Source organism: Bombina bombina, chromosome 2, assembly GCF_027579735.1.
Source record: "Bombina bombina isolate aBomBom1 chromosome 2, aBomBom1.pri, whole genome shotgun sequence".
Classification (NCBI taxonomy): Eukaryota; Metazoa; Chordata; class Amphibia; order Anura; family Bombinatoridae; genus Bombina; species Bombina bombina.
Genome location: NC_069500.1, coordinates 352,432,916 through 352,460,367, shown reverse-complemented (window position 1 = coordinate 352,460,367; position 27,452 = coordinate 352,432,916). Strand labels below are relative to the sequence as shown.

The following is a 27,452-nucleotide window of genomic DNA, read 5'->3' as shown; positions in this document are numbered from 1 at the left end:
TAATTACACCTACTCTAAGCCCCCTAATAAAATAACAAAGCCCCCCAAAATAAAAAAATGCCCTACCCTATTCTAAAATTAAAATAGAAAAGCTCTTTTACTTTACCAGCCCTTAAAAGGGCCTTTTGCGGGGCATGCCCCAAAGAAAACAGCTCTTTTGCCTGTGAAAAAAAACATACAATACTCCCCCCCAACATTACAACCCACCACCCACATACCCCTAATCTAACCCAAACCCCCCTTAAATAAACCTAACACTAAGCCCCTGAAGATCATCCTACCTTATCTTCACCACGCCGGGTATCACTGATCGGTCCAGGCTCCGAAATCTTCATCCAAGCCCAAGCGGGGGCTGAAGACATCCATCATCCGGCTGAAGAGGTCCATCATCAGGCTGAAGTCTTGATCCAAGCAGGCGCTGAAAAGGTCCATCATCGGGCAGAAGTCTTCCTCCTATGTGGGCAGAAGAGGAGATCCGGACCGGTAGACATCTTGATCCAAGCGGCATCTTCTATCTTCTTCCATCCGACCACGAGCGGCTCCATCTTCAAGACCTCCGGCGCGGATCCATCCTCTTCTTCCGACGTCCTAACACAGAATGAAGGTTCCTTTAAGGGACGTCATCCAAGATGGCATCCCTCGAATTCCAATTGTCTGATAGGATTCTATCAGCCAATCGGAATTAAGGTAGGAAAATTCTGATTCGGAACAGCCAATAGAATGCGAGATCAATCTGATTGGCTGATTGGATCAGCCAATCGGATTGAACTTGAATCTGATTGGCTGATTCCATCAGCCAATCAGAATTTTCCTACCTTAATTCCAATTGGCTGATAGTATCCTATCAGCCAATCGGAATTCGAGGGACGCCATCTTGGATGACGTCCCTTAAAGGAACCTTCATTCTGTGTTAGGACGTCGGAAGAAGAGGATGGATCCGCGCCGGAGGTCTTGAAGATGGAGCCGCTCGTCGTCGGATGGAAGAAGATAGAAGATGTGGCTTGGATGAAGATGTCTACCGGTCCGGATCTCCTCTTCTGCCCAGATAGGATGAAGACTTCTGCACCGATGATGGATCTCTTCAGCCGCCGCTTGGATCAAGACTTCAGCCGGATGATGGACATCTTCAGCCCCCGCTTGGGCTTGGATCAAGACTTCAGCCGGAGGATGGATGTCTTCAGCCCCCGCTTGGGCTTGGATCAAGACATCGGAGCCTGGACCGATCGGTGATACCCGGTGTGGTAAAGATAAGGTAGGAAGATCTTCAGGGGCTTAGTGTTAGGTTTATTTAAGGGGGGTTTGGGTTAGATTAGGGGTATGTGGGTGGTGGGTTGTAATGTTGGGGGGGTATTGTATGTTTTTTTTCCAGGCAAAAGAGCTGAATTCATTGGGGCATGCCCCGCAAAAGGCCCTTTTAAGGGCTGGTAAGGTAAAAGAGCTTTTCTATTTTTATTTTAGAATAGGGTAGGGCATTTTTTTTATTTTGGGGGGCTTTGTTATTTTATTAGGGGGCTTAGAGTAGGTGTAATTAGCTTAAAATTGTTGTAATATTTTTCTGTTTGTAAATATTTTTTTTATTTTTTGTAACTTAGTTCTTTTTTTATTTTTTGTACTTTAGTTAGTTTATTTAATTGTATTTATTTGTAGGTATTGTATTTAATTAATTTATTGAGTGTAGTGTTAGGTTTAATTGTAACTTAGGTTAGGATTTATTTTACAGGTAATTTTGTAATTATTTTAACTAGGTAACTATTAAATAGTTATTAACTATTTAATAGCTATTGTACCTGGTTAAAATAAATACAAAGTTGCCTGTAAAATAAATATTAATCCTAAAATAGCTACAATATAATTATTAGTTATATTGTAGCTATATTAGGTTTTATTTTACAGGTAAGTATTTAGCTTTAAATAGGAATAATTTATTTAATAATAGTTAATTTATTTCATTAGATTTAAATTATATTTAACTTAGGGGGGTGTTAGGGTTAGACTTAGCTTTAGGGGTTAATAAATTTAATAGAGTAGCGGTGAGGTCCGGTCGGCAGATTAGGGGTTAATATTTGAAGTTAGGTGTCGGTGATGTTAGGGAGGGCAGATTAGGGGTTAATTATATTTATTATAGGGTTATTGAGGCGGGAGTGAGGCGGATTACGGGTTAATAACTTTATTATAGTAGCGGTGAGGTCCGGTCGGCAGATTAGGGGTTAATAATTGTAGGTAGGTGGAGGCAACGTTGGGGGCGGCAGATTAGGGGTTAATAAATATAATATAGGGGTCGGCGGTGTTAGGGGCAGCAGATTAGGGGTACATAGGGATAACGTAGGTGGCGGCGGTGTGCGGTCGGCAGATTAGGGGTTAAAAAATTTTAATAGAGTGGCTGCGATGTGGGGGGACCTCGGTTTAGGGGTGCATAGGTAGTTTATGGGTGTTAGTGTACTTTAGAGCACAGTAGTTAAGAGCTTTATGAACCGGCGTTAGCCCAGAAAGCTCTTAACTCCTGACTTTTTTCTGCGGCTGGAGTTTTGTCGTTAGATTTCTAACGCTCACTTCAGCCAAGACTCTAAATACCGGCGTTAGAAAGATCCCATCGAAAATATAGGATACGCAAATGGCGTAGGGGGATCTGCGGTATGGAAAAGTCGCGGCTGGAAAGTGAGCGTTAGACCCTTTCCTGACTGACTCTAAATACCAGCCGGCGGTAAAAACCAGCGTTAGGAGCCCCTAACGCTGGTTTTGACGGCTAACGCCAAACTCTAAATCTAGGCGTTAGTATTTTAAGTTGAACCTCTGACATGTGAGGGCTGAATTGTGCATGGATATTCAGATGGTAAGCTGTGAGAACTGAGTTGTGAGAGCTGACAGTCTTTTGACTTCCTCAGCTTGTTGCAGTAAACAGATTGATTCAACTTCATTTAGGTGTACTGAGAGTAGCAGAGGTTTAGCTGACAGTCTTATGTTTACCCAGCACACAGCAGTTAGAGACAAGTAACTCCTGTATGCAACTACAGAATTTAGTTGTGGAGGCTTTTATCTTTAGTACTTGCGGTCTCCCAGAGAAAAAGATTGGCATTCAATTGAGAGTGTCAATACAAACAAAACAAAGTATCTGATAAAAGGTCTGAATGCTGGAGGTTGGGAGTCCGGACAAGAGATTATATGATCAGTAGGAGGTGGTGAGTTCAGGATACAATTGCTAAAGAAATAATCACAGGGAGGCTAGGTATCAGCAGGTTTACTGTGTTCAGGGATGACCACAGTTTGATTGTGATAATTCAAGCAATTACTTGGAGCTGGACATAACTTTTATAAGCATGGTTCAAAGGGGGAGGATAATTAAGCTTAAAGGCACAGTCTAAGTGCCAAATATGAGAGTATCCCCCCTTCAGGAGGTCCCCCTAGGAGTTCCAGCAGAAGGCTTTGTGGGATATCGTCTGTGAAAGGCGGAGATGAGGCAAGAAGCGTGTATATCATCATGCAGAACCTAGGAATCCTCCTCAGGGCCATAACCATGCCAGCGTACAAAGTATTCCAATTGTTTCCGTCTTATCCGAGAATCAAGAATGCTCTGTATCTCATACTCCAAGTGGTCGTCCAGTAGAATTGGCTAAGGTGGAATCACTTGTTGACGATTTCTTAATGATTTGTGACAAGGTTTGAGTAGAGAGACATGGAACATTGGATGGATGTTTAGAGATGTTGGGAGAGAGAGTTTCATGGCATTTTCATTTATGATCTGCTGAATTGGGAACAGTCCCAAAAATTTGTTTTCCAATTTTCTTGAAGGAACATTCAAACACAATTTTTTGGTAGAAAGCCACACAAGATCTCCGATCTTATACTTAGGTGCTGGAGTGTGGTGATTGTCGTAATAATACTTTTGTTTGGATTTTGTCACTAATAAATGAGTTCTTAACATCTTTAGAGAATCTTCAATATTTTTTGAGAAGTTGGTGGCAGCTGGTTATGAAGGGGAGTTGCTGAAAGGAGGAAGTACGTTCGGGTGATAACCATACGTAACATAAAAAGGTAAAGTTTTTGTAGAGCTGCTTGTTGAATTATTGTAGGCAAATTCTGCCAATGAGAGTTTTTTTAGCCAGTCATCTTGAAGATGGGAAGTGTAGCATTGGAGGTATTGCTCGAGAATCTGGTTAATCCTTTCGGTGAGTACATTTGTGTGTGGATGATAAGCAGACAAGAGTCTGCTTTCAATTCTTAGGATATTGCAAAGTTGTTTCCAAAACCTGGATGTAAATTGAGACCCCCTGTCACTTAGGATAGTCATAGGAAGACCATGCAGCTTAACTATATTATCGATGAACACTTCAGCAGTTTCTAAAGCGGTCGGTAGTTTCTTGAGAGGGATGAAATGAGCAAGTTTCGTAAAATGATCAATGACAACAAATATGGTATTATATCCGTAGGATGGTGGGAGATCCACGAGAAGTCCATCGAAATAAAGACTAGGGCTGGGTAAAGGCAAAAGGACTGTTGTGGCTTACTTTATTACGAACACAGGTATCACAACGTTTAGCATAATCACATACTGTCTTGTCTAATTGAGGCCACCAGAAATATCTTTTGAGGTGACTTAAGGTCTTGGAGATTCCAGGAGGTCCCGAGAGAGGTGAATCATGGAAATGGTGGAGTAGGTGATCACGAAGAGAAGGAGGAACATATAGCTGATCTAGATGATAGTAAAGGCCAGAAGATTTCTTTATGAGTTTTGTCATTGGTATTTCTGTGTCTGAATTTAAATCTTGTAAAGTTTCGGCATCAAAATTAGGGAGTTGTCCAACGATTTTCTGTAAGGTTACAATACAGTCGGGATCTCTTCCTGTAGAGGGCATTTCATGTATTCTAGACAGTACATCTGCCTTAACATTCTTCTCAGCTGGCCTGTAGGTTATAAGAGAATTGAATCTATCGAAAAACAAGGACCATCAAACTTGTTTGGATGAAAGTGTTTTGTTCCTACGTATTCTAGGTTCTTATGGTCGGTGTAGATGATGAAAGGGTATTTGGTGCCTTCCAACAGATGTCGCCAAACCTTCAATGAAGATTTAATTGCGAGTAGTTCTTTGTCTCTGACTGTATAATTAACTTCTGCAGGAATTAGAGTTCTGAATAAGTATGCAATAGGGTGTAGAGCAGATGTAGTAGTCCTTTGGGAAAGGATTGCTCCTAAACCATTTTTGGATGCATCCAACTTGCCTCAAGAGCGTGAATGCCAATTCTGCTTCGGGTGACCAGATGTAATGTTGTTTCCCAGTTAGTTGAGTAAGAGGTTTAACGATTGTAGAATAATGAGAGATTAAGTTTATATAAAAATTGGCAAATCCAAGAAAACATTGAAGAGCCTTTTTTTGTAGCAGGTTTAGGCCAGTTTATGATAGTAGAAACGTTTTCGGTGTCCATCTGAATTCCAGTGGAAGAAATTACATATCCAAGGAATTTTATGGAGGTTTGATGGAATTGGCATTTTTCTAATTTTGCGAAGAGGTGATGGTCTTTCAATCGAGCTAGAACACAACGGACATGTTTGATATGATCTTCTTTACTTTTTTAGTAAATAAGGAAATTATCGAGATAAATTATGATACAGACATCCATTAGGTCTTTGAAGTCACTGGGGCATTACATAACCCAAAAGGTATTACGTTGTACTCATATAATCCATAACGAGTCCTAAAGGCAGTTTTCCATTTGTTGCCTTTCCTTATTCTTAGTAGATTGTATGCACCTTTTAAATCCAGCTTGGTAAATATAGTGGCGTGCATGAAACGTTCTAGAAGCTAGGGGATAAAAGGTAGCGGTAACGATTTTTCACTGTAATAGAATTTAACCTCCTATAATCAATAATAGGTTGAAGTGATGCGTCCTTATTTTTCACAAAAAAAATGCCCGCAGCAGCAGGGGAAGTAGATGGACAAATTAAATCTTTCTTCAAATTTTCGTTAAGGTATTCTTGGAGGTGTTGCAATTCTGCCTGTTATAAAGGTTATACATGCCCAAAAATAATTTTTTCCCCAGGTAAAGTTTCTATGGGACAGTCATAAGGATGATAGGTCAAATACTTCAGAGAAATCTGTATATTCAGTAAGGGGACTGGAATGCTATTTTGTTTAATTCCCAATCAAAATGAGGGTTGTATTTCTGTAACCATGTGTGTCCTAGTATGACAGTCTTATGTTTACCCAGCAAACAGCAGATAGAGACAAGTAACTCCTGTATGCAACTACAGAATTTAGTTGTGGAGGCTTTTATCTTTAGTACTTGCAGTCTCCCAGAGAAAAAGATTGGCATTCAATTGAGAGTGTCAATACAAACAAAACAAAGTATCTGATAAAAGGTCTGAATGCTGGAGGTTGGGGAGTCTGGACAAGAGATCATATGATCTGTAGGAGGAAATGTGTTCAGGATACGATTGCTAAAGAAATAATCACAGGAAGGCTAGTTATCAGCAGGTTTACTGTGTTCAGGGATGACCACACTTTGATTGCGATAATTCAAGCAATGACTTGAAGCTGGACATAACTTTTATAGGCATGGTTTAGAGGGGGAGGAGAATTAAGCTTAAAGGCACAGTCTAAGTGCCAAATATGACACAGTCCGATTCCTGAACCCTCTTTCACATACTATACCTGGGCGGTGGAGGGGATTGTGTCTTTGGCGGATCCTCAGGGAGGTAGATTGTCTGGGTGCCTCCTGTCACTCAGTCCCGGAGCCATCAAAGCCCTCTGATAATTTGCGCCCTCTGAATCTCAGCTTCCTTTAGGTCAAATACTTCAGAGAAATCTGTATATTCAGATGGAATGAGTGTGGAAATATGATTAATAGAAGTGTGAGTTTGACAAGTTGAAAGGCAGTAAGGGGACTGGAATGTTATTTTGTTTAATTCCCAATCAAAATGAGGGTTGTATTTCTGTAACCGTGTGTGTCCTAGTATGATTGGGTGGATGGAAGAGTTGATGATGTCAAATGACAAGTATTCAGTGTGTCTAGAGTCAGTGGTAAATAATATTGGAACTGTGTGGTGAGTGATAGGTCTTTTTAAGAAACTAGAGCCATCAATAATTCTCACATGAACAGGAGTATGCTTTAACACACAAGGAATTTTATTTTAATGAACTAATCTGGCATCAATGAAGATTCCATATGCTCCCGAATCAATCATTGCTTCTGCTTGGATGACTTGATGATCCCACTTCAAAGATAAAGGTAATGAACAAAAAGTGGTAATTTTGTGTGTGTTAGAGTGTAGAATCGTAGTAGTCTTACCCTTCTTTTGACGTAACAGACTTGGACATGTTGAAACTATATGTTCAGAACTAATGCAGTACAGGCAAAGATTGGCCAATTTTCTTTGTGTCTTTTCCTCCTGAGATAAAGGACCTTTGAAAGCTCCTATTTCCATGGGTGTCACTTGTTGAGGAGCACTATCACTTGAATAGAGAGGGTATCCTTTGGGGAAGACTTGTGGATAAGACTTCTCAGATTTCCTTTCCCTGTATCTGTGAACCAGAATTATGCAAGTCTTTATGAGGAGATCTAGTGTGTCAGGCATCTACATGCTGGCCAATTCATCTTTAAGATGTTCCGACAAGCCTAATCAGAATTGACTGCGTAGGCTCAGTTTGTTCCAACCAGAGTCCGTGTTCCACATCTGGAAATCCGCTATGTACTCCTCAACTGGCCTTTTTCCTTGTCTAAGGGCTCGCAGGGTGTTTCCCACAGTCAACTGTTTGTTTGAATCATCATATAAAGTAGCCATAGCATGAAAGAATTCATCTAGAGAGTTCAATATGGGATTATTTCTCTCAAAAAATCGATTGGCCCAGGCTTTTGGCTCCCCCTTCAGGTAGGAGATACCTATGCAGACCTTAATCCTATCTGAACATTATGTCCTGGGTTTCAAAGAAAATGTCAGGAGACAGGTGTTTCTGAACTACCTAAACTGAGTTTTTGTTCCAGGGAAAGGGGTCGTGGATTTAGAGTGGGTTCAGGTGACTCAGGCGGTCTTGAAAGAGAGAGATCCTTAAGTACATCCCTAATGGTCCGAATATCAGCCTGCACTGCAGTTAAACCATGCGCCAAAAAATCCACCTTTTGATTCAGGGAGGTGATCTCGGTACTCATCTCATTTGGATCCATACTTAAGGGCTAGATTTATTAAGCCCCTGCGGCAGCAAGTTCTCTCAAGAACTTGCTCGCCGTCATTTATCAAGCAGCGGTCACCAGACCGCTGCTTCCTGAGCCTCTTCGCCACCTCTAATCTGTGCGCGGACAGGGGGCGGGATTGCACGTGAGCGCAAAATTGTGCTCGTGTGCAATGCCGAATACCTGCGGGTATTTTCGCCCCGCCACAGGCGAGCTGAGGCGTACAGGGGCGCGTATACGCACCCCTGTATGCCTCAGCTTTAATAAATCTAGCCCTTAATATGTGGTGTAATAATTATTCACACTGAGAAGGAGGAGGAGAGGAGAAAAAAAAATTTAAACAAAAAAAAATCCTCTTTTTATTTTTTTTATTTTAGGGCTTGAATTATACTTTAACACTTAAACTGAATTTGCATCAGTTTAGTGAATAGCTTAAATATTAAGCTTCCTATATTTGTGACCTTAAAAAAAATATGTTACAGAATCAGTCTACATTGTTTTTGTAGCAGATAGTATATTGGAACTGCACTGAAATAGTTTTACCATTGATGCATAATAATACATCTGGTTATTCAGCATAATACAATTGGTATAAATGCAAAAACTTATATAGTATTTTAAGTTGAACCTCTGACATGTGAGGGCTGAATTGTGCATGGATATTCAGATGGGAAGCTGTGAGAGTTGTGAGAGCTGACAGGCTTTTGACTTCCTCAGCTTGTTGCAGTAAGCAGATTGATTCAATTTCATTTGGGTGTACTGAGTGTAGCAGAGGTTTAGCTGGCAGTCTTATGTTTACCCAGCACACAGCAGATAGAGACATGAAGTAACTCCTGTATGCAACTACAGAATTTAGTTGTGGAGGCTTTTATCTTTAGTACTTGCGGTCTCTCAGAGAAAAAGATTGGCATTCAATTGAGAGTGTCAATACAAACAAAACAAAGTATCTGATAAAAGGTCTGAATGCTGGAGGTTGGGGAGTCCGGACAAGAGATCATATGATCAGTAGGAGGTGGTGTGTTCAGGATACGATTGCTAAAGAAATAATCACAGGAAGGCTAGTTATCAGCAGGTTTACTGTGTTCAGGGATGACCACACTTTGATTGCGATAATTCAAGCAATGACTTGAAGCTGGACATAACTTTTATAGGCATGGTTCAGAGGGGGAGGAGAATTAAGCTTAAAGGCACAGTCTAAGTGCCAAATATGACACAGTCCGATTCCTGAACCTTCTTTCACATACTATACCTGGGCGGTGGAGGGGATTGTGTCTTTGGCGGATCCTCAGGGAGGTAGATTGTCTGGGTGCCTCCTGTCACTCAGTGCCGGAGCCATCAAAGCCCTCTGATAATTTGCGGTGCAAGGAAGTTATGTATCCGGTGAAAACAAAACTACATTGCAACCCTCTCTTATGGCCCTATGATAGAGATGACGTCCCTGGGTACAGAACTCTTGAACATTCCTCATCTAAAGACCCTACTATGTAAACCCAGGAAAGACATATCGAGGAAACCAGTAAACTCTCAAGAGCATCCAGTTCAGTTTGGCCTAGGATGGGGCTCCTCTTATAGGGGACTGCACTTTGAACTGTATTCCCAACTATTTTCTAATGTTTTACTCATTTTATAGTTTATACTTTTGTTGTATAATCTAACTATCACACTATAAATATTTGTTTCTAATGCCTTTCATAGGTTCTGGTTTCCCACATACAATCACCTTATTACTAGAATGTATTATTTTGGTCTCTCTGTATGTCCACAATGTTTATATAGGGCTATTTAGAGATTCATATACTTTTATTCTAATTCACATTGGTCTCATAATTTGTAAAACTCTATATCCATACTGATGGTATAGGGGTGCAAATACCATAGTGGACCTGGAATACAGTAATCATTTATTTCATGTATTTCTTTTTACAATATATGTATGTAACATATGGTAATCCATGCTAAAATATACCAGTCTTAGGGTAGCGCTGCTGATCTAGTCACTCTCCCACTTTTCTAAAGACCAACAATGACATATTTACTTGACAAGTACATATAATGCCTATATGACTTACTATCTCAATTAAAACTTGAATTTATACTCATGATAAGTAGTGTATAATGTACAAGTGTAAATGATGTAAATAGTTGAATATGGTATAAGTCTGACATTTCATTCTTGGTATCACTGATGCTTATAGTTCATATGTCTTTAATGGACAACTGCAACATTATATTATCTGTATTTTGTATACTTGTCTCTTTATCTAAATAACATAAAGGTAGAATACAAGCTATGAAATAAATAATAGATAAACCTATCCCACACTGATCACCCTCAGTCAATTATAATATTTGAAGCTGCATACCTCGTCTGTGGGCTCCTATTCATAATCTAAAACTAGTGTTCTGTTAGTGTACACAGCCTCACGCTCCCCATAGGGCCTTAGAAAGTCTATATTTATATGTTACCAAAAGAATATAGCCTTTGCTGCGCTCTATTTATATGTCTGGTCTGCTTTTGTATAACTGTGACTTCTGGCAATAATACGCGCACAAAGATCATAAATCTACAAATTCTTTTAAGAGAAGTTTACCTCCCAAACACCTACAACTATGACCTGTTTTATAAGCTAATCTTACTCATGCCACATTATATTAAGCAGTGCTTACCTGCTGTGTATTAAGCTTTGACTTATTTTTACCTTTATAATATGGGGTCCAAAAGTTGCCCCACTATAACATATTATTCACTACATACCTATATCATAGCTCAATATATCCTCAATTCTCCTTTCTTTGAGATAAAAGTTTGTTTGGGGTTCAAAAGTGATTCCCCCCATTTCAATGGAGAATAAATAATAGAAAACAGAGATTTCATACTTTTTTGTTCACTATATATGTTCTTAAATGTACATCACACTATACTTGTAACTTGCTGACCGTTTTATCTACTGTATATTTATTCCTTGTGCTGGTTCGCTTATGTTACAGAAGCATTAGTTATTTTGTTGTGAAGAGCTTATTTCCCAGCAGCAATGCCTGAACCAGCAAGCCAGCGCCTAAGAAGGGCTCCAAGAAAACCGTAACAAGTATCATTTCATAAAGAGTTAACTCTTTTTTTTCAGCTTTTAGAAACTATTGTCTAATCACCTCTGGAGCCAGACTGCTAATTGATAAGATGAACTTGTAAACTTGTTATCTTAAGTACTGTAATCCTATTGTGGCCTGTCAAAGGACAGTGCTCTCTATCTAAATGTGTGATGGGGGATTTTGTGCTTCCCCCCCTCTCCCCCTGGGAGTGCCCTGTGTGCATGTAACCTTAATAAAAAGCAGGCTGGGCATCCCAGTCCTGAGTTCTTGTTTGACCCTCAATCGCAGCGTTGACTCGTTTTTGTGGGCAGAAGGGTATCCTAGCTGTACTGCAGCTAAGGGAGATTATTCTATATTTGCGAGACTCATATAGAATACTATGGAAAGCAGCTTCTCCCCTCTTTAGCAATAGGGATCCAGGCTACTAAGCGGTCCATCTCTCAGCGAGACTAAGGGTAACCGTAACATTTGGCGGCAGCGGCGGGATTTTCCTGGATTTCCTAGGAGAGGTACAGAACGGATGGAGAGCGCTTACGAAAAATTGAAGCGTACAACCCAAAAGGATTTACTTGAAAGCAGAGGGGGGTACGCCAGCAACCGGCCGAGGAGAGAGCTGATCGCAGAATTGACCGAACTGGATCAGAGCTTCACAATGGCGGAAACACCGACCACGATTAGTGACGAAAAAACCAGGATTGTTCGGGAAAGGCTCTCATTATACGGGCCGAACCCCTCCATGGAATTGGTACAGCAGTTGATGGCAGAGGCGGACGAGGATATACGAGAGACTCGAGCCCACGAACTCAACCTAGCGAATGCACACCGCAATGCTGAAGCCCCGCAGGTAATCATCCCTGTCGAAAATGCTGGGAGGCCCAAGATACCCTATGCGGCATTTCGACCCTTCCTAGAGAGCGAGACAGGGATTGATGAATATTTGGCGGACTTCGAAAGGCAATGTGCCCTGCACCAGATTCCCAACAGAGAGTGGCCCACGATATTGTCTGGGAAACTATCCGGGCGAGCCCTGGAAGCCTTTCGTACTCTGGGTGCTGAGGAAGTGACACAGTATGAGCTAGTTAAGGAGACACTGTTGCGACGGTACGCTGTAACTCCGGACACGTATCGCCGACAGTTTCGGGGCACGGAAAAGAAGCCTAACGATACCCATATGGAATGGGCGCACCGAATGCGGAGAGCGGCAAATCACTGGCTGAGCGGAAGTAAAGCGGTGACTGGGGAGGAAATTTTACAATTGTTTCTCTTAGAACATTTTTATAATGGCATGGAACAGCAAGGGAAGGAATGGCTGCGAGACAGGCGGCCTTCTACCTTAGAAGAAGCAGCCAAATTGGCCGATGAACATTATGACTCCCGTCTTCACGAACCCATGAACTACCGAGCTCCAGCACGGGTCGAACCCAGAGAGGTTTACCGTGCACCCCCTCGTACTGAATTCCGAGCCCCGGTGCCCACAAGGCCCGTCCGACACTCAGGACCACCCAATAACAGCTCTGAGCGTCCCAGACCGACTTGCCACCGATGCAAGCAACCAGGGCATTTCATGGCTAGCTGCCCCCTTAATACGCACCAGACACCCAGGAATTACAATTACCCCTCTGGGTCCTATCGTCCGGCCCGGGCCCTCTGTGTTAACCAAGAGGCCCCTATGGAGGGATATGTGGGGCCGCTTCACGAGGCAGACCCTGTATATGCTGCCTCAGATAACCGCCAGCACCATCGGCAGAGGGTATGGCTCGAGGGGCGATCTACCGAGGGATTGCGAGACACAGGGGCTACTATCACGCTGGTACAGAGTCATTTGGTGCCAGAGCACAAGCGATCCGGACAGACTGTAGCCGTTAGAGTGGCGGGGGGGGATGTGTACAAAATTCCAACAGCTAAAGTGCATCTTGATTGGGGAGCGGGAAAGGGGGCTGTGAACGTGGGCCTAATGGATAATTTACCTGCCGAAGTACTACTGGGCAACGATTTGGGCCCCATGACTTCTGCCTATGCTCCAGTATGCAACAACGAGGCGGACCCAGTGACTACACGGGCCCAAGCCCGGACGGAGCGAGAGCTCTCACCAGTGCGGGAGACACAGGTAAGACCTACCCCGACCTTGCCTGACAGGTTAGGCCCCATACCCTGGGACACCCCAGATGCTTTCGAGGCAGAGTCTAAGACTGACCCGACCTTACAAAAGTACCGGGAACGAGCAGAGACCGGAGGGGGCGGGGCAGATAACGAAACATTCTTATGGGAAAAAGGGAAACTATACCGCTGGACAGAGAAAAGGGGACAGCGTAGGCGACAGCTGGTAGTGCCCCACAAATACCGTCAAGAAATCCTCAAAATAGGCCACGACATCCCCTTAGCAGGCCACCTAGCCGTTACCCGTACCCTACACCGCATTACTCACACGTTCTTTTGGCCAGGGGTGCACGCTGACGTTAGAACTTACTGTAACACCTGCGATGTGTGTCAACGAGTAGGAAGGCGAGGCGATCACCCTAAAGCCCAGCTAGTAAATATGCCCATTGTAGAGGAACCCTTCAGCCGGGTTGCTATTGACCTAGTGGGACCACTGGCTACCCCTAGTCCCTCCGGTAAGCGATACATTCTTACCGTAGTGGACTACGCTACCAGGTACCCAGAGGCTGTCGCCCTATCCAACATACAAGCGGATACGGTAGCGAATGCACTAGTACAGGTGTTCTCCCGGGTAGGATTTCCAAAAGAAATCCTATCCGACCGAGGCACCCAATTTACGGCTGAATTGACCCAACAACTCTGGCAGGTTTGCAAAATTAAGTCCCTCCTGAGCTCCCCATACCACCCCCAGACGAACGGGCTGTGTGAGAGGTTCAATGGAACCCTCAAGCAAATGCTCAAGACGTTCACTCAGGAATACCGAGACTGGGAACGCTTCCTGCCGCACCTCCTATTTGCTTATCGGGAGGTGCCCCAGGAAACGACAGGGTTCTCTCCCTTCGAGTTGCTCTACGGAAGAAAGGTACGGGGACCCCTAAACCTGATCCGGGAGCACTGGGAGGGAGAGATGGAGGCTGACGGTGTCCCCATTGTGCCATACGTGCTGGAACTCAGGGACCGAATGGAGCAATTAGCCAAATCCGTGCGGGCTAATCTCCAGTTGGCCCAGAGAAGACAGAAAGTATGGTACGATCGGGGGGCCCGAAAGAGAATCTTCACCATAGGACAAAAGGTGTTAGTACTTAAGCCGGTGAAGACAGACAAATTGCAGGCGTCCTGGCAGGGTCCCTACCAGATCGTAGAGAAAAGGGGAGACACCACTTATGTGATAGCTAGCTGCCACGACAACAATCTTAGAAAGACATTCCATGTAAACATGCTCAAGGAATATTTTGAGCGGCCAGAGAACGTGACGGCCGTATGTTGTTCCCCTCAGGAAGACCCCGACAGTTTACCCATTCCAGACCTATTAGAAAAGAGCCTCCCCACAGGTATAGTGGCGCAGGTTCAGATAGGGGACCGACTTAGCCCCACTGAAAGGGAGCAGCTCAACCAACTCCTCCAGTCTAAACACCTCACCTTCTCCCCGAAGCCAGGGTACACTACTTTAACCACCCACCAGGTAGATACTCCGGGACAAGCTCCCTTGCGCCAGGCTCCGTACCGAATCCCCGAAGCAGTTAGGACAGGAATGAAGAAGGAGATCGATGAGATGCTCCAGCTCAGGGTAATTGAGCCCTCCGATAGTCCCTGGGCCTCCCCAGTTGTCTTGGTGCCCAAGAAAGATGGGACCACCCGGTTCTGCGTAGACTATCGGAGGCTCAATGAAAATACCGTGACGGACGCTTACCCTATGCCCAGGGTAGACGAGCTACTCGATCGTATAGCCAGGGGAAATTACCTGACCACTATTGACCTCTGCAAAGGTTACTGGCAGATTCCCCTGGCCCCGGAGGCTATCCCCAAGTCGGCATTCGTCACCCCATTCGGCTTATATCAGTTTAGGGTAATGCCGTTTGGGATGAAGAATGCCCCAGCTACATTCCAGCGCTTGGTGGATAGGCTCCTGGATGGCTTCCAGAGTTTTGCTTGCGCCTACCTGGACGACATAGCGATCCACAGTGAGTCCTGGGAGGACCACTTAGCTCATGTGGGAATGGTTCTGGATCAGATCCGGGCTGCTGGCCTGACTCTGAAGCCAGAAAAATGCCACTTTGGGATGGCCGAGGTACAGTACCTGGGTCACCGGGTGGGGTGTGGAAAGCAGCGACCAGAGCCGGCCAAAATAGAAGCTGTCGCCAATTGGCCCACCCCCATCACTAAGACTCAGGTCCTAGCCTTCCTGGGCACGGCAGGGTACTATAGACGGTTCGTACCAGACTACAGCACACTTGCCAAACCCCTGACTGACTTGACCAAGAAGAACTTACCTCGACAGGTCCTGTGGTCTCCCCACTGTGAAACGGCTTTCCAGGCTCTCAAAAATGCTCTAATTAACGCTCCTGTCTTGGCGGCCCCAGCCCTTAACAAACGTTTTATCGTCCATACAGATGCTTCCATGTTCGGGCTGGGAGCCGTCCTCAGCCAAGTAGGCGAAGATGGAGGGGAGCATCCAGTTGCCTACATCAGCCGGAAGCTCCTGCCCCGCGAAGTCAGCTATGCAGCGGTCGAAAAGGAGTGTTTGGCTTTGGTGTGGGCATTAAAGAAATTGACTCCCTATTTATATGGTCAGGAGTTCACTCTGGTCACCGACCATAACCCGTTGGTGTGGCTGAACCGGGTCTCTGGAGATAACGGCAGGCTATTACGTTGGAGCTTATCGTTGCAACCCTTCAATTTCACCATTACTTACAGACCTGGGAAACAGAATGGCAACGCCGACGGGTTGTCCAGACAAACCGACCTCAGCCCCGCATAATCAGCGGTCTGGACAGCCTTAGTCTGCCCCGAAAAGGGGTCAGACCGTGTCTGCCAGAGTGTTCCACAGAAAGGGAGCACTGTTACAGAAGCATTAGTTATTTTGTTGTGAAGAGCTTATTTCCCAGCAGCAATGCCTGAACCAGCAAGCCAGCGCCTAAGAAGGGCTCCAAGAAAACCGTAACAAGTATCATTTCATAAAGAGTTAACTCTTTTTTTTCAGCTTTTAGAAACTATTGTCTAATCACCTCTGGAGCCAGACTGCTAATTGATAAGATGAACTTGTAAACTTGTTATCTTAAGTACTGTAATCCTATTGTGGCCTGTCAAAGGACAGTGCTCTCTATCTAAATGTGTGATGGGGGATTTTGTGCTTCCCCCCCTCTCCCCCTGGGAGTGCCCTGTGTGCATGTAACCTTAATAAAAAGCAGGCTGGGCATCCCAGTCCTGAGTTCTTGTTTGACCCTCAATCGCAGCGTTGACTCGTTTTTGTGGGCAGAAGGGTATCCTAGCTGTACTGCAGCTAAGGGAGATTATTCTATATTTGCGAGACTCATATAGAATACTATGGAAAGCAGCTTCTCCCCTCTTTAGCAATAGGGATCCAGGCTACTAAGCGGTCCATCTCTCAGCGAGACTAAGGGTAACCGTAACAGCTTAAAAACTGTACATTTGTATCTTAATCTGCTGTTATTGTGAATGAAAAGTCTTACTATATTGTTACTGCTAAAAATCTCAATAAAAGATTAAATAACATTATTTTTTTAAATAGTAAAAATGACCAGCCCTAGTTATAATAAAACTATGAACTAGTAATCCACTATTTACAAATATCATTGTAAAATAAAAAAAGCAGATTAGTTAAACATACCGCTACTTTTTAGATCAACTTGACCACTTTTGCAAAAAGCATGCTGAGTGCAAATTGTTTGCGCACTTGGATACTAGAAAGAAGAAAAAGCAATCAATTAGAAATTCCAATCTGTATGGTTACATGGAATTCTACAAATTCCTATGTCACCTTACTTCAAAAACACTTATTATTGTTTCAACATCTGTTACTTCAAATAACCCCATCAGCTAGGTTAAAAAAATAGCATAACAATATAACTCACTCTACTAAAGTACACAGCAAAGACTCAAAAAATAATTGTTCTGTTTACTAATAAAATAATGCTCTCACCCCATATTAATAAAACTTACACATATCAAAAGGTTTTGCCCACGGTGTGCTTTATTCTTTGGGTTTATTTAAGAGAACAGGGTAGGCATTGCAAGTTACAGTTGGATTTAAAGAGATATGAAACCCAAAACATTTCTTTTGTAACTCAGACATAACACACAATTTTAAAAAAGTTTTTAATTTACTTTTATTATTAAATTTCCTTTGTTCCCATGATATTCTTTGTTGAAGAGATACCTAGGTAGGCATCTGGAACATGTCAGGAAATAGTGCTGCCCTCTAGTGATCCTGCAAATGGATAACATTCTTGCAAAACTGCTGCCATATAGTGCTTCAGAAATGGACCGGCTCATAAACATACATATCTGCTTTTCAACAAAAGATACCAAGAGAACAAAGAAAATTTGATAATAGAAGTAAATTAGAATTTTTTTTAAAAAATCAAATACTCTATCTGAATAATAATTGGGTTTCATATGCCTTTAAGCATCTATGCACTACAGTACCAACATATTTTTCACAATTCCTAGGGCCCACAATACTTATGGGGGCAACAATAATGTTTTAATTAAAAGGTTCAGCATGTGTCTGTAGAATTCTATGGCAACAAACATTGTTGCAAACACTAATACCATGGAATGCTAAAGACGTGCGTGCTCCTGAGCTCCAATAAACCAAAAGCAAATTTGATAGTATAAAGTTGTTTAAAATGGCATGCGCTTTGTGTAAACCATGAAAGTTTAAATCTGATTTTACTGTCCCTTTAAACACACAATATAGTGAATACATATGAAATGTACTTACTGCTGCACAAGTACTTTGTATTTGGTTTTCTGTTTTTATGAAGTTAGTCTGAACAAAAAATGAATTTCCATCCTACAAAAAAAAAAAGTTAAAACAGAGTAATATAACTTTTCCTTTCAATAAATTAACAGAAATATCACAATTAATACAACATAAAACTAAATTAATGGCCCTCTACAAAATTATAATCTCTCTAATGAAGTGATTTACAGTTACACTGTTACTCAGCCCTTTAGGTGGCAGATAATTAAAGGGACAGTAAACCTTAAAAATAATGTTATATAATTCTGCACATAGTGCAGAATTATATAACATTATATTAGCCAAACATTTATAAAACGTAATTTCCCCTATTAATTTAAAAAAAAAAAAAACGCTGTTTCAGAGACCCGCTCTCTGCTCTCTGCTGAGCGGGTCTGTTATATTTACTCAGCACATCGGGCCAGCTGTATAGTCACAGCCCGGCCCGACCGCGCCATAAGACTAAGTGCAGCTCGCTCCTGTGACAGGAGCGAGCTGCACTTAGTCTTATGGCGCGGTCGGGCCGGGCTGTGACTATACAGCTGGCCCGATGTGCTGAGTAAATATAACAGACCCGCTCAGCAGAGAGCGGGTCTCTGAAACAGCGTTTTTTTTTTTTTTTAAATTAATAGGGGAAATTACGTTTTATAAATGTTTGGCTAATATAATGTTATATAATTCTGCACTATGTGCAGAATTATATAACATTATTTTTAAAGTTTACTGACACTTTAAATAAATATATTTTTAACTTCAGAAAACAGCTGCAACTAAAGCAACCTTAAAATATGATACTGGGCATGTTTTTAATTGTATTTTTTTTAAACATTTATATTTCAGCAACCACTGCACACACTAGACAATTACATTCTATCTATCTATCTATTGGATTCTTGTAAAGTACAGATATTCACCCGTGAGGGTCTCAAGGTGCTCAGGGGAGATGGTCTGATGCGAGAGCGCTAACGGTTGTCATTCAGTTTAAGAGCCAGGTCTTGAGGTCCTTTCTGAACTTTGTTAGATCTGCCGCTTGTCTGAGGTGTATGGGCAGGGTGTTCCAAGTTTTGGCTGCCAGGTGCGAGAAGGATCTGCCTCCAGCCGTGTTTTTTTTTTATTCGGGGGATGATAGCGAGGGCTTGGTCAGCCGACCGTAGTTGTCTAGCGGGGGTGTAGGAGGTGACGCAGTGGTTTAAGTATTCAGGGCCGATGTTATGGAGGGCTTTGAATGTGTGGGTGAGGAGCTTGACGGTGATTTTTTTGTTGATGGGGAGCCAGTGCAGGTCTTGCTAGTGTTTTGAGGTGAGGGATTGGCGGGGAATGTTGAGGATGAGTCTTACCGAGGCGTTTTGGACGCACTGGAGTCTCTTTTGAAGATTGATGGTGCGTTCGGTGTAGAGTGAGTTGCCATAGTCCAGTCTGGTGCTGACGAGTGCGTGGGTGACCGTCTTCCGGGTGTCGGGTGGGATCCATTTGAAGATCTTTTTCAGCAGGTGGAGTATGTGGAAGCAGGTGGAGGAGACGGTGTTGATTTGTCGGTTCATGGAGAGTGAAGAGTCAAGGATGAAGCCTAGATTTCGTGCATGGTCAGTGGGTGTTGGAGGGTGTCCGAGAGCTGTGGGTCACCAGAAGTTATCCCAGGCGGATGTGGTGGCTCCAAGGAGGAGGACTTCAGATTTCAGATTTGCATGCAAATTTTCATAAAGTTTGTTGTAATAGTTTTTGTTTGACTAACTGTTTTCAGTGTTAAAGTGACATAAAAGTGCAAAAAGAAAAGGTTTTGCCTGCCTATGACTGCAGGTTCCCGTATTTATGAAGCAGTGGTCATCAGATGGCTGCTTCCCTAACCTCTTCAAACAAACAAAAGGTTGTTCCAACCACCAAAACTTTTGAAATAGACCTTTATTATTTCATATAGGGACCTCATAGGGTCCTCAGAAAAAACTACAATGTTTCAGGCCTGCTATAGGACCTTAGTCATGACTAAGGGCCTATAGCAGGCCTGAAACATTGTAGCTTTTTCTGAGGACCCTATGTGAAACAATAAAGGTCTATTTTAAAAGTTTTGGTGGCTGGAACAACCTTTTGTTTGTTTGGAGTATTAGTGGGACGTGGCAGGTCCTGGGTTCCGTGCCCCACAAGCCAAAGGTATAAATGTGCTGTTTTCCAAACTACCTGTGAAGATTCCCTAACCTCTTCGACACCTATTAGGTGGTGAATTTCAATCTCCCCGGTCTCTGGTCTTGTGCAATGCTGAATTCCAGTAGTGGAAGTTAGCCCTCCAGAGGTGAGCTGCGTCGGACAGGGGCGCGTTTGTACACACCTGTCCGCTGCAGTTTGATAAATCGACCCCTTTATGTATGAAATAGTGCTTGCATATTACTTTGTATTTAACCCAGACAAAGTGATTAAACACATAGGGCCAGATTACAAGTAGAGCACTAATTAACGCTCCAGCTCGAGTGTTAATTGCTTTAGAAGTATACTTTATGCGCTAGTCGGGTTGTGCTCGTATTATGAGTTAAAAGTAAACTGTTTTTCCTCTCATGCTCACCGGACAAGCGCAAAACACAGAAGTTAGAATATCGTTCACGTATTCCTCCATAGAAGTCAATGGACAAAATTTTTTTTTAAAAAAAATAACACCCCACCCAAACCTGATTCCATATTCTCATTTGTGCTAACCTGACAGGAAAATATGAATATTTCACATTCCAATGTTCTTCACATTGAAGAATATATTTTATTTATTTATAAATAAATATTTCTACATATATCTGATTGTTTTTTGGTACAATATATATCTATATATATATATATATATATATATATATATATATATATATATATATATATATATATATATATATATATATATATACATATACATGATTATATATAGGTATACATATATACAAATATAAGTAGGAATATCTATTTAAAAATTCTTGGAACATATTCTGCTATGTGCAGAACATTGGAATGTGAGACATTTATAGTAAATACACAGTATAACACTATGAATATCGCATGAATATGCTTTAACATGTTTTCATCTACTTAACTGCAAAGTTCTCCAATATATGTCTGTATATGTATACATAAGTATTTATGTGTTTATATGTTTATACATGTCTAATATTATTAAATGCTGTTATTACGAATGTAACTGTACTTTGTAATATATTTTTTAAGTGTTTTGTGAGACTTTTTGTTTCACGAAACAGTTAATCAGAGCTCTGAAGCCACGGTAATCATTCTAGTGCAAATTGTGTTTACTTTCAAATTGTAATATGAGCGTAAAGCCCGACGAGCACAAACATTGAGAATAATATATTAAAAACAAAGAATTATTTTAAAAGTATTGATGTAAATAATTATATAAATTTGGACAGTTTCCATCAAAAACACTGGTTAACAAATATACCCAAAGGACAGTTCGTCCGTCTAAGGCGAAACTGTAAAGATATTGAGAAGTATCAGGAACAGTCCCAAATCCTTAAAAAGCATTTTTTAGAGAGTAATTATTTAGGCTATTTATTAGATGCTAAAATAGAAGAAATATTCAAATTAAATAGAAAAGAATTATTGCAATATAATAATAAAACTCCAGTTAATAATAAATATGATGAAAAACTAGCTATATGCTGATATTTCAACACAGTACTCAGAGTAAAGATTTGAGAGATATTATCCAGAGACATTGGGGGATACTCTCCCATGATTCGGGATTATCAGGACTCATAGGAGATGGTCCTAATATTATATTTAGGAAAGTTCCCAATCTAAAATTGCAACAAACTGTATAAAATCAGGTGAAAGAAAAGTGAAAAATTGACTTCTTCCCTCACAGAAAAGTTTTAGAAGGTGCCAGTACTGCAATGCTTGAAGACAAATGAAACCGGCACCTAAACGAAACAATAAGTTCTATTCTAAGGATGGTAAAAAAAAGCTATGACAGGGGCGTGTCAATGCTCTAGCCGAAGATGGCTGCTAATCTGGGAGCTCAATCTAAAGAATATACTTTCCACCAAGATATCTAACTTTACAGATACGATCCAACACAGGATTTCATTGTATGCTGGACAGAACTAATTTTGCTGGACAGGGCAATACTAATATTGCTTGAGGGGGAGCTTCACAGACTGGACCATTAAGGTTTTAGGTGGCCCTCTTGGAGGAAAACCTTAGCCCCCCCTCGGGTAACCGGGTAATAGGAGAATAGAGTAAATTCTCCTCTCCTACTTGTCATTCCAATTTTTAAACATGGTGGAACTATCTATGGCCATCCAAAATCTGCTGTCCGACTATGAACGCACAATGTGCGCCAGATTCGATCGCCGCTTGTACAGCATGGTATGCGCTCATACTGAGCTGTAAGCTTCTGAGGGCCAGAAAAGATGAGTGTAGAGGTATCTAGAGTGTGCAGCAAAGCACAAGCCAATACAAGCCTCCACGCTGTTGTGAAAGTGCGGGTCCGTGAGCAGCTTAGTGCCTGTGAGAGCTTAACCTTGATCTCTGCCTAGGGAGATGCAGCCGACTCTCTGGAGGGGGTCCGAGGAAGTGTGCACACTGAGGTGCTGTCATCGGAGAGCTTACGCATTCTGATAAAGCTATCAGCGTCAAGTCAACTTCCCTTGCATGGTATGGGAGCAGCCCTGGAGCTTTGCAGCTCAGAAGGGGATCGATGGGTTCATTACCCATTGACTGCTGTTTGGCCCCTGTGTGTAGGAGCTGCATCCTGGATGGCCTTGCACATCTGGCGTTGCGATTCATCTGGGGACTGGGCCTATTGCTTCTGTTATGATATCAACACCGACACGGAAGACCGGACTGGCGTGGGGTGAAATTATGTACTTTTTCCCATCATCTAACTATACTCATATTCCACTCCAGATATCTTTGTATATAAATGACGGCCTTTGGGCCTGAGATCTCACTTATTGGAGCTACTGGACATATTTGACTTGTGGGATTATTATTTTTTAAAACTTATATTTCCTCCCAAGGTGATATTACTTGCACTGTATATCTACCTATGGCTATGGAGTCAGTTATTATTCTTTAGATATAGTGAGATGTTTTACCTCATGATGACATTTTGTGTCCTAACTACTTAGTTAGATGTGCTTGGCCATTAAAGGTTAATGTACTATAGCTGTCCTATCATTTACTAGATACTTTAAAAGTGTTATAAGCATGTTGGTTGCAGTAAAGTGGTATTATATCTAATAGTCCCTATGTCACATAAAACTATACCCTTTTAGAGGGTCCAAAAGTAGGCCGAACTATGGGGTGCCTCCCCATAGTTGCTGTGACATATAAAATTAGTTTTCACTATTTGTGGTGTTGGCAAATGACAGTTAAAGGACTAAGAGCAGCCTATCACTATTCTATATACTTAAACTCTGTCACCCCTTTTGTGCTTAAAGGGACAAAAACCCCACATTTCTCTTGTTAAGTGTATCCAGTCCACGGATCATCCATTACTTATGGAATATATTCTCCTTCCCAACAGGAAGCTGCAAGAGTCCACCCACAGCAAAGCTGCTATATAGCTCCTCCCCTAACTGCCATATTCAGTCATTCTCTTGCAAGCCTCAACATAGATAGGAGGTCGTGAGAGTCTGTGATGCTTTCTACTTAGTTTATTCTTCAATCAAAAGTTTGTTATTTTTAAATGGCACCGGAGTGTGCTGTTTATCTCAGGCAGTATTTGGAAGAAGAATCTGCCTGCGTTTTTCTATGATCTTAGCAGACGTAACTAAGATCCATTTGCTGTTCTCACACATTCTGAGGAGTGAGGTACTTCAGAGGGGGAATGGCGTGCAGGTTTTCCTGCAGATAAGGTATGTGCAGTAAAATATTTTTCTAGGAATGGAATTGACTAAGAAAATACTGCTGATACCGAAGTAATGTAAGTAAAGCCTTAAATGCAGCGAAAGCGACTGGTATCAGGCTTATTAATAGAGATACATACTCTTATAAAAATGTGTTTTAAAACGTTTGCTGGCATGTTTAATCGTTTTTTAACGTACATTGGTGATAACACTGTAATGTTGGTATAGCCTTAAATGCAGTAAAAGCGACTGGTATCAGGCTTATTAATAGAGATACATACTCTTGTAAAAATGTGTTTTAAAACGTTTGCTGGCATGTTTAATCGTTTTTTAACATATGTTTGGTGATAAAACTTATTGGGGCCTAAGTTTTTTCCACATGGCTGGCTTAAATTTTATATAGAAACAGTTAACTGAAGCTTCCCACTGTTGGCTGTGGCAGTTTGTTGTGTCTGTTTTTAAAAACGTCTATGTCGTTTTTTTTTTTTTATCTGTTTTTTGCATTAAGGGGTTAATCATCCATTTGCAAGTGGGTGCAATGCTCTGTTACCTTATTACATGTACTGTAAAAATTTCGTTTGTTTTACTGCCTTTTTTCACTGTTTTTCAAATTTTGACAAAATTTGTTTCTCTTAAAGGCACAGTAACGTTTTATATATTTGCTTGTTAACTTGATTTAAAGTGTTTTCCAAGCTTACTAGTCTCATTATTAGTCTGTTCTAACATGTCTGACATAGAGGAAGCTCTGTGTTCATTATGTTTTAAAGCCATGGTGGAACCCCATCTTAGAATGTGTACCAGATGTACTGATTTCATGTTAAACAATAAAGATCATTTTTTGTCTTTAAAAACATTATCACCAGAGGATTCTGTCGTGGGGGTAGTTATGCCGACTAACTCTCCCCACGTGTCAGACCTTTTGACTCCCGCTTTAGGGACTCACGCTCAAATGGCGCCAAGTACATCAAGGGCACCCATAGCGTTTCTTTTACCAGGGGATTCTGTCGAGGGGAAAGTTATGCCGACTAACTCTCCCCACGTGTCAGACCCTTCGACTCCCGCTTCAGGGACTCACGCTCAAATGGCGCCAAGTACATCAAGGGCGCCCATAGCGTTTATTTTACAAGACATGGCAAAGGTGGTGAATAATATTCTGGCAGCAGTATTAGTCAGACTACCTGAAATTAAAGGAAAGCAGTTAGCTCTGGGGGTAAATACAGAGCATACAGACGCTTTAAGAACCATGTATGATACTACCTCACAATATGCTTAGTCTGTGGGTGATTTTTTTTGACTCAGGGAAGATGATTTAACCTGATTCTGATATTTCTACATTTAAAATTTATGCTTGAGAACCTCCACTTGTTGCTCAGGGAGGCTTTGGCTGCTCTGAATGAATGTGTACAATCGCAGGGCCAGAGAAATTGTGTAGACTGGATAAATAATATGCAGTGCCGGTGTGTACTGATGTTTTTCCAATACCTAAAGAGGTTTACTAAATTTTTTTTTTTTTTAATAAGGAATGGGATAGACCAGGTGTGCCGTTCTCTTCCCCTCCTATTTTTTAGAAGAATGTTTTCTAATAGTTACCACCACACGGGACTTCTGGCAGACAGTTCCTAAGGTGGAGAGAAGAGTTTCTACTCTAGCTAAGCGTACCACTACCTCTGACGAGGACAGTTGTGCTTTTTAGATCCAATGGATAAAAAATGTTTATTCAACAGGGTTTTATCCTGCAGCCCCTTGCATACATTGCTTCTGTCACTGCTGCTGCGGCGTTCTGGGTTGAGTCTCTTGATGAGGCTTTACAGTTAAGCGACTCCATTGGATGAATATATTTGACAAGCTTATGCTAGCCAATTCCTTTGTTTTCTGATGCCTTGTTCATTTGACTAGACTAACGGCTAAGAATTCTGTTTTTTACTATACTGGCGCGCAGAGCGCTATGGCTTATATCATGGTCAGCTGTCGTGACTTTAATAAATAAGCTACTTAACTTCCCTTCAAGGGGCAGACCCTATTCGGGCCTGGTTTGAAGGAGATTATTGCTTATATCACTGGAGGAAAAGGTCATGCCCTTCCTCAGGATAGGTCCAAATCAAGGGCCAAAAAAAAAAAAAAAAGTCTAATTTTCGTGCCTTTTAAAAACTTCAGGGCAGGTGTGGCATCCTCTTCCTCTAAGGCAAAACAAGAGGGAATTTTTGCTCAGTCCAAGGCGGTCTGGAGACAATCGGACCTGGAACAAAGATAAGCAGGCCAAGGAGCCTGCTGCTGCCTCTAAGGCAGCATGAAGGAACGGACCCCTATCCGGTAACGGATCCTATAGGGGGCAGACTTTCATTCTTCGCCCAGGCGTGGGCAAGAGATGCCCAGGATCCCTAGGCATTGGAATTTATATCCCAGAGATATCTTCTGGATTTCAAAGATTCCCCCCCAAAAAAGGGGAAGATTTCGCCTTTCACAATTATCTGCAAACCAGATAAAGAAGGAGGCATTCTTACATTGTGTACGAGATCCATCCAGTTCCAAGAGAGGAACAGGGACAGAGTTTTTACTCAAATCTGTTTGTGGTTCCCAAGGAGAGGGAACCTTCAGACCTATTTTGGATCTAAAGATCTTAAACAAATTCCTCAGAATTCCGTCATTTAAGATGGAAACTATTTGTACCATCTTAACTATGATCCAGGAGAGTCAATAGAGGACTACAATGGATTTGAAGGATGCTTATCCTCACATTGTGATGCATAAAGATCACCATCGTTTTTTCAGGTTTGCCTTTCTAGACAGGCATTACCAGTTTGTAGCTCTTTCCTTTGGGATATCTACAGCCCCAAGAATCTTTATGGAGGTTCTGGGGTCGCTTTGGCGGTCCTTAGACTGCGGGGCATAGAAGTGGCCCCTTATTTAGACGACATCCTGATACAGGCGTCAAACATCCAAATTGCCCAGTCTCATACGGACGTAGTACTGGCATTTCTGAGATCACATGGGTGGAAAGTGAACAAGGAAAGAGTTCTCTATCCCCAATCTCAAGGGTTTCCCTCCTAGGGACTCTGATAGATTCTGTAGAAATGAAAATTTACCTGACGGAGTCCAGGTTGTCAAAGTTTCTAAATTTCTGCAGTGTTTTTTCATCCCATCCGCGCCCTTCGGTGGCTCAGTACATGAATGAAATCGGCTTAATGGTAGCGGCAAGGGACATAGTACCGTTTGCACGTCTACATTTCAGACCGCTGCAACTATGCATGCTCAGTCAGAGGAACGGGGATTACACAGATTTGTCCCCCTGTTAAACCTGGACCAAGAGACCAGAGATTCTCTTCTCTGGTGACTATGTCGGGTCCATCTGTCCAAGGGTATGACCTTCCGCAGGTCAGATGGGACAATTGTTACAATAGATGCCAGCCTTTTAGGTTGGGATGCAGTCTGGAACTCCCTGAAGGCTC

General features: G+C 42.1%; 1 protein-coding gene across 1 annotated transcript in view; it reads right to left on the bottom strand.

Annotated features, from left to right (window-relative positions):
* The window catches only part of LOC128646952 (P2X purinoceptor 7-like), a 730,384-nt gene that overhangs the window by 414,481 nt on the left and 288,451 nt on the right, over positions 1-27,452 (bottom strand). Inside the window, exons 4-5 of the mRNA XM_053699762.1 lie at positions 18,149-18,220; positions 17,033-17,105 (exon numbers count right to left, since the gene is read on the bottom strand). Of these exons, the coding sequence (XP_053555737.1) occupies positions 17,033-17,105; positions 18,149-18,220 (145 nt within the window). The remainder of the gene's footprint in view (positions 1-17,032; positions 17,106-18,148; positions 18,221-27,452) is intronic.